General features: G+C 40.9%; 1 protein-coding gene and 1 pseudogene across 1 annotated transcript; one reads left to right on the forward strand and one right to left on the reverse strand.

Annotated features, from left to right (window-relative positions):
* Positions 1 to 384: 384 nt before the first annotated feature.
* On the forward strand, positions 385 to 2034 carry LOC145492717 (carbohydrate sulfotransferase 11-like; annotated as a pseudogene).
* A 5105-nt stretch (positions 2035 to 7139) lies between these two features.
* Positions 7140 to 8052, reverse strand: LOC145492117 (carbohydrate sulfotransferase 11-like). The gene has a single exon (XM_081471451.1). The coding sequence runs from the start codon at positions 7871 to 7873 to the stop codon at positions 7148 to 7150; it is 726 nt and encodes a 241-aa protein (XP_081327577.1). The 5' UTR covers positions 7874 to 8052; the 3' UTR covers positions 7140 to 7147.
* Positions 8053 to 8405: the final 353 nt, after the last annotated feature.

An 8405-nucleotide genomic window follows, 5' to 3' on the forward strand; every position in this document is an offset into this window, starting at 1 on the left:
TAGTTAGAAAATTTACGCCTCGGTGATCCAAAACAATACAGACCAACTATAGTTATACCCAAGCAGGGTTCATGGGTTAGTCTTAGTTTACAAACATACAACCAATCAGAATGTGACAATAGGCCCTTTGCAGCTAAGCCATCACGTGGCCTATTTTTCATAAAATTATGGGCTGTAACTTAACGAAAGCCAGAAATGGAAAAAGCATGTCGAAAATATCAAAATGGCCAAGTTTGAGGCCCCCATCATTAAAGAATGAGATTTCATGACAGCCAAATTTGATGTTTCTACCTTGAAAAAATTTCTACCTTGAAAATTTCCTTATAATACTCACTTTGGAGGGTGGTTGGTTGCATCTTTGATATGCCTTAATGTGACTGCGCGATGTAGTTAGTGAGTTCATGTGCGCCTAGACATCATTTGGCTGTGTGACCGCGCGATGCGCTTCCAGTCAAAGACGCACATTTCACCCGTGCTCACCATAGAGTCTCCAGTAGCTCAGTGGTTAGAGCATCCGACTAGATCACGCAGGGTCGTGGGTTCAAATCCCATCTGGAACTCGGATTTTTTTCCGAGTTGATGTTTCTACCTTGAAAAAATTTCTATCTTGAAAATTTCCTCAAGATAATGTTTTGTTTTAGTGTTGGTACCTCTTAGGTTAAGCCACGCTCACAAAGCAGGATCTTAGGACCTCTTAGGGGTTCTTTCAAAACTTCCTACGAGCGCCATGTCCTATTTATATGGGATTTTCTCCCACTCCGGGATATTCAGTCTCACAAGGCAAGCTTATAGCAAACCAGAGCAAATAATCCCCTGTCGGCGCATGCTCAAAACGAACCAATCAAAAATAAGATAAATGTGAAATTACTAAATTTGAAGTCACGCTAGTGCTCAAATGACGAAGTCAATATTCCCCCATACAGAGCTCCTCGTATTTTGTTCCTTTGATAAATCATCAGTTCCTGGAAATTGACTTCAATTGCTTCTGTCTGTTTCAGGGGTTTCACTCCAGACAATTAAGACAGCAAGAACGGAAAAAATTGATTGAAAATTTTTGCAAGCGAACCGGGAAAGTTGGTCTTGAAGCACAACCTCTTCCTCGCCATGTATCGGTGAATGAGAGTCTTAAAGTAATCTATTGCATCACACCAAAATGTGCCAGTCGAGAAATCAGGCTGATGTTGTTTCCAGGAGTTCGTGGGATAAACGTACCGAGGTTATGGCCACTACCAGCAGACAAGCTCACCATGATGTTGGAAACATATTTCAAGTTCACGTTTGTTCGTGAACCGTTCGAGCGCATTCTGTCAGCGTACAAAGACAAGTTTGTTCATCTAAGACGAGTAGACCGCCCAATTCTTGAATTTCACGGTAGGGAAATTCTTAAGAACTTCCGTCCAAACGCCACACGGCAAGCGTTAACGAGGCTCGACGACATTACTTTTCGTGAATTTCTTCAATATTTAGTAACCAAAGGAAGCAACGAGACCACCCCAGTCATGGACTTCCACTGGGATAATTACGCGAATTTTTGTGCAATGTGTGCTATCAAATATGACTTTATAGGACACTATGAAACAATGGAGGAAGATCTAGCAGACTTGATAGCAGCAGCAGGCATATCTGGAGAGGACGCAAAACGGTTTGCATACTAGAAAAAAGCTTCGGTTACATCTGCCTCGTTACTTGAGTATTACTCGCAGATTCCTTTAGAATGGATTGACATCCTTGGTTGGATATTCCGAGCTAACTTTGAAATGTTTGGGTATAGCTTTCCAGGACCTCTGAAGAGTCTATACAAAGAAAGAAAGCTTCTCGGGCCCAAGTCCTTTCGTCTCTCTGTTAGCCCCGCCGGAAAAAACAAATGATGTGGTGTTCTGAGTACGAGATGTCCTTCAAACTAACTGGACAATGGTTGTCATTTTTGTTCCTGTAGTTCAGTCGGACCTTTCCATTCCTGCCTTCGACAGCCAAGGCCCTTCTTTCATCGTTCCCAGAATCTTTCATTTCAATAACTTTAGGAAGATCCTTGAACAGATATGAATCCGTGTTGCAATGTTTCATATCGTCTTTCCATCAGTCGAGCCCATGACTTCACGTCGGGGTTGCCAGATCAAACCAATGTGAAATTTGAACAAGGCTCCCTGTATCTTCGTTTCCACACCGGTTTGTTCAATTTAAATAATAATTTATGACTAACAGCAAATTATGACCAGCACGAGTTAATGAACCAAAGGTATAGCACAGTTCATACAGCAGTTGCTGATTCCACTGTGACTTCAGTGAAAAGTCATAGTGGAAAACAGCAATTTTTGAACCTTCAAGATAATCGGCTAAACGAAATTTTATTCAAGAAATCAGGAGTTCTAGATATGGAGAACGGGGGTAAAATAACAATGTTTCAAACTTCTGGTTCTAGTTATCGGATAGCTTCGATTACTAGTCGCTGTACTGTCCCAGAAAGGAGCCCGAGCTCCTCCTCGAAGACCCCTCGGGTAGGAACGTTGACTGGACTCGACTGAGCGGCGGAAATCAAGCCTAGTTATCGGAAGGTACAAGATATCGGGATACCACTTAGTCCAATTCAGGATCTCTCTGTCATGCAAGGATACGCTCTGTCGATAGAGAGGGTCCCTCCCTCCTGTGAGCGTAGCGTTCTGTGACAGAGAGGGAGCCAAAGTTAGACTAGATGCTATTGTATTTACTGATTTACTGGCGATATATCGTTAATGTTGAACGTGATAACACCTTGAGGGTAACCATTTTGCAACAGGAGCTTTCTCAGCTATTTAATAGCGACTTGCAACAAAGATGGTGAAGAGCAGATTCGGAAGCATAGATAGGTGACTGTGCGGATGAGGTCGATTGTGTACTTACGAAGTGTGAATGAATCCCACTTACTGTAGAGGCCTGTGAATGCCTTCTTCCAGTAGACAGATGTGGAGAAAGTGTTGTCAGGGCAGCGTTTAACAAGGATGTCTAAAAATTGAATCTTATTGTCTTCTTCAAATTCAATGGTAAATTTGATGCTATCATGTCGACTTTTTGATAGAAAACTTAAAAACTCATTAGCATTGTCTTTGCTGTCACACATGATGAAGGTGTCATCTACATATCTGAACCAAAGTGAAGGAGAGAATCTGCTGTTCATCAAAAATTTTTCGTCAAAGTGGCACATGAAAATGTTGGCCAAAACTGGGCCTAAAGGTGAACCCTTGGCTACACCATCAATCTGATCGATGTATTGGCCATCAAATATAAAATGGCTCTTCTTAGTGGCAAACCCTAAGATATTCTGCAAAGCAGAACGAGGTAATTGCGGAGGATCAGGGAGATAATATAATCGGCTGTCTAGAGAAATCTGTATTGTCTCATCAAGTGGCACCTTTGTGTATAGAGAGGTGACATCCAAAGAGTACATTATTCCGTTGTTATGTTTGTAGGTTTTGGCCCAATCTACAAAACTAATTGAATCTTAAACCGTGTGCTGGTTGGTGGAAATTGGCTGAAGTATGCCAACGAGGTAGGAAGCAAGATTGCAAGTGTAGGTGTTCACGGAGAAAACAATAGGGCGAAAAGGGCATCCAGCCTTGTGAACCTTTCGCAGACCATACAAAACAGCTACGATGCCCTAGAAAGTGGGGGCGGTCATGGGGGCGGGAGGGGTACGGGAGGCGGGAGAGGAAAGGGCGGGAAGCGGGAGTTCTAAGAGGGCGGGAAGCGGGAGAGAAATGCGAAACGCTAATTTTTTTTCAAAAACAAGAACCCAAAATATATTTGACTTGCATTTAACGTCTTCTGAGTCACTTCCGAGGCTTCTGAGCAAACGAGAAAACGAAAATTTGCGCTTGGGCTGAAAAACAGGCTTACTTCATATCCTGGTTACTAGGGCGCTGCCATGTCGTCTTAGGAAAGGCAATTTTCGTTCACAATGCCTCTCCACCCAGATGTATAAATGGGAGCCGGTGATTATCATCCTGTTCAGGGGAGAAGAGCAATAACCAATTTAAGCCCCAGCAGGTATGAGGCACTGGACCTTCTGACGACTTACCTTACTACCTCAGCAAGCATACTGGTCATCCTGGGGATTATCGCTTCTTACTATGGAAATCGGAGTTAAGGGTCAGCAATTCTACAGCTAGGGGTGCCATGAGCAGTAGTTTTTGAAGGGAAATCCACTCCTACCCTGTCTTATCTTTGGATATACAAAGTACACCGATTTAGTCTGGATCTGTACTAACTGAGAAAGCAACAAAAGGAAATTAAAATCCCGATAGAGAAGGGGAAGGTGTGCCAATGAGTAATTTTTTGGTAATTTGGTCAGACATTTAGCGACTTGGCGGGGAAAACGGACCGTCTTGGACGTCCTCAATTTATAATACCTAGGCCGTTTGCACTGGAGGACTGGGTATGAATAAGTCAATCATAGCCAGCAAACTACAGATAAGTTGGCGTGTCGTAGCGTCGCCATGTACGGTATGAATCAACCTGAATTTTCATCACTCGCAACAACGCACTCACGACCAATTTATCGCAGAGGCTAAGGTTTTTAACGTTGCTTCACTTTTAAGGGATTATAAGAAAGGGGCATGCCTCTAAACCCGAAGCCAGGTAAGCGTTTATAGTACACTGTAAGTGAATTTATCCAGACACTTTGCATATAGACTCGAAGAGCAAGACTGCATTTTGTATTAGACAATTAGCTATAATTATATTCGAAATTTCCTTAAGGTTCAAAGCGATTTTAAAGCAGTGTTACGAGAGACGTTGTAATTACATTTAGAGTGATTGATAAGTTGTTTTCTTCAGAAAAGAACTCCCTGACAGGTGGGTTATGATACGAAATGGAATAACAAAGCTTGGCGGCTTATTTCCTGATTTGATTAGCGCTTCATTACTCGGCGGGGCCACAGACTTGTTTCGTTGAACGGGTTGAATAAACTTAATATTGCAGTTTGGACCAAAAAAGATACAGTGGTGCATTGTGATTAACCGGCAAGAGATGGATTGTTAGGTATATATATGTTTTTTTTTCACAGTGACTCCATTATCTGTAATTTTCAAGACTTCTTCCACAAAATTTATAACCGTTGCCGGACCAAAATCTGATCGGTCCTAAAAAATCACAGGAAAATTTTTGATTAACGGTAAGTCTTTTCGGTTACAATTAACTTCAGAGTCTCTAATTCATGACTTAGAAGAGAAAAAGGTATTAATCGAAATTAAATGGCTGATTTTTACAGACACGGTTTGTTGAAACTTTAACCGAAAGTGGCCTGGTTAGTTATTTTCTTGTAAGTTTTTTCTTGGTAAAAAAGCCTCAGCCTCAGTATTTTTTTCTTGATATTACTAAACTAAGGGCTGAACTTTGCAGGGATACTAAGACTTCACGATATAAAACATGGGCATGGAAAATATGCGGTCTGAAAAACAGGCCATTTCCGGTTGCTTCCCATGTGCCTCAAATAGGACCAAGTTGTTATAACAGTCACGGGCTAACGAAAAATTCCCGTGAGCTAATGTTTTCACCCATAAACGCCTAGGAATAGTGCATTGCAAATATGGTTTTGGTCTTGTCTGAAATCAATTGTACGTTGCTAAAAGAGAGATTGAAAACTGGCCAAAATTACACTGAAAATCAGCCTCTGGGGACCCCTGAGGGGCTGATATCTATAACACGGCTAAAAGATGTTCGTTGAAACTGAAACTTGGCATATTACATAAGTCCACATAACGACTTTGTGTACCAGTTTTAAGCGAAATCGGCCGATCTTCATTTCCAAGTCTGCCCCGGTCTCTCAGGCAGAAGCTCTTAAGTTTTTCAGCCATTCAGTAAGTTTATTCCAAAAGTGAGATGTTTCGCGGCATGACCAAAAAAGATGAATAATTGACTCAGAGGAGGTGTAACAAAAACAGCACTTTTCATCGCCCTGTAGACCTATTCTAAATAAGAAGTTACATGGTTGGTACACGTCTATGTAAGAATTTAAACTGAAACTCTATCAGCTTAGTGCTCTTTGTGCATCTTTTAACTAAAAGATAGGCAGCAGTCCAATTGATGTTGTCATTTATTGGTAGGCCGCAATCCCCTAGCCACTTCTTTTGACTTGACTCTGCGGTTAAACTCTTGTTGCTAATCAGTTTTTTATATATTAATGTAGTTGCTTTTTGACTTGTAAAATTCTTGTTGTAAGTGGCTCATATTCGTGGTCGGTGTTCTGTAAATCTTGAAATCAGCTGAATTTTGCTACCCTTTACTATAGTGACCAGTATTAAAACCACCGATTTCCGTCTGAATCCCGATTTTTGACAGTTAATGATATCCAGTAGTGTTTTATGATAATCATCTATCGACGCTGTTGAGGCTGAGGGTCAAAAATTTAAACCTGCCGAGTTCATTTTTTGTTACATTTTTGAGTGGCAATTCCTGGTTTCCTTAGTTTAGATAAAATCTTCAACCAACTGGTCAGTTTCGTGAAAAATGATACCCTATTCTAGACCCAAACGCTCTGATTTATATACCCTATTCCAGAGTAAACTGCTTGAAAACCATACCCTTCACAGCGGCACATACCTATGTGGCCCATATATGGCAGTACCCCCCTCCCCCACCCGGGCATAAGCGGTAGAAGAAGAGTACCATAAATACCCGAAGGTGAGACTGGCCAAGCAAAACGAACGAAGAAAACCTGAAGAGTAGTTTTTTCTTCCTGCTGTTTTTTAGATTGATAGCGGGCGCGATCGAGCGCAACGTCGCAGTGTTGCAAACCTTAGATCTCGCGCGCTATCTCGCGACCCCTCGGGTGATTGCCTGATACTTCGCGCTGAAGTGCGCGTTAGAGCCCAGGCGTCTCACGGAAATATTACTGTTTTGAGCCACCTTAAGCTTTGCAGCTTATGGGGTCGTGTATAAATAGATCACCGAAAAGATAGTTACAGAGACAATAAGTCTAAAATAAGGCTTAAAACCTACTTAAATGTACGAAAGTAAAATAAACATCTACAGTGTGAGGTCAAATCTAATTGATATTTATATTTATGATCATTAATCTTACCTAACCAATAATCCTATTTAGCTAAAAACTTTTCGTAAGAAGCAGCAATCTACTGCATGCGATATAAATTAGCAAAGTCAAGTTCTTTTCTTTTACTCAAAAAGACTCTTAAGAGGTCCCGGAAAGTTGTAATTAAACATCTCAAAGTTGGCTCTGAACAACTGACCAAGGATGTCGATCCATTCTATGGGTATCTGCGAGTAATAACTGAGTAAAGAGGAGGCGGTATCGGATTTATTGCTGGCGCGAGCATCGAATCTCTCTGCCTCTTCAGGCGATAACCCTGCTGCCTCTTTGAAATCTGCCAAGTCTTGATCAAAAGTTTCGTAATGACCTATAAAGTCATAGTTGATGGCACACATTCCACATATGTTGACGTAATTGTCCCAGTGCCAGTCCATAACCGGCGTGCTCTTGTTGCTTCCTTTGGTTACTAAATACTCTATGAACTCACGAAAAGTGATGTCATCGAGCTTTTCAAGTGCACTCTTTGAAGAGTTTGCACGGAAGTTCTTCAGGATTTCTTTTCCGTGAAATTCAAGGATTTTGCGGTCTACCCTTCTCAGATGAACAAACTTGTCTTTGTACGCGGACAGAATGCGCTCGAACGGTTCACGAACAAACGTGAACTTGAAATATGTTTCCAACATCTGCTTTTGTTGGTCGGGAAGAAATGAATTCAATCGTAACCGTGGATGCCTTTTCTTAATGTGAAATTGATACAGCATTTCCCTCCACTGTCTGGAAGCCGCTTTAGGTGTTACACAGTACAGTATTTTGAGAGACGGAATCACCTCAATGTGAAAAAGGTCTGGCATGGCATCGTGCCCAGTCTTTTGACAAAACGTCTCAACCAGCTTTCTTCGCTCTTGTTGTCTCAACTCTCTTGGAGTACTGATATGACTTGATTCCTATAAAAGAAGCAAGAAATATTGAAGTGTTCAAATGCTCAAATGCTGTTGTTTATAGTGGCTATGGGCAATGCCCCTAGCTACACCTAACTAGTTACACATACACATGCATACATACTTTATTGCAACTCCCTACAAGGGTTATTCAGTTACATTACTATTTATAACTTACTTATAACCAACTTACTTATAGAACTACTTATAACCGAGATAAGAATGAGCGCATAAATATTGGTAAAGATACGTTAAAAAAGTAATAATAAAACTAATAATGATAATAATAATAATAATAATAAATAAGCGAAAAAATAAATAGAAAATTAAAATTCATAGATTCTAGTTCACAGACATGTCACTTAAACTGAAAGAAACAAATCAACTAAACATAATAGGTTTAAAAATCCCAACTGTCGGGAGGCAGACCAGTTGGCTATTGACA

This window comes from Orbicella franksi, chromosome 7 (genome assembly GCF_964199315.1).
Source record: "Orbicella franksi chromosome 7, jaOrbFran1.1, whole genome shotgun sequence".
Taxonomy (NCBI): Eukaryota; Metazoa; Cnidaria; class Anthozoa; order Scleractinia; family Merulinidae; genus Orbicella; species Orbicella franksi.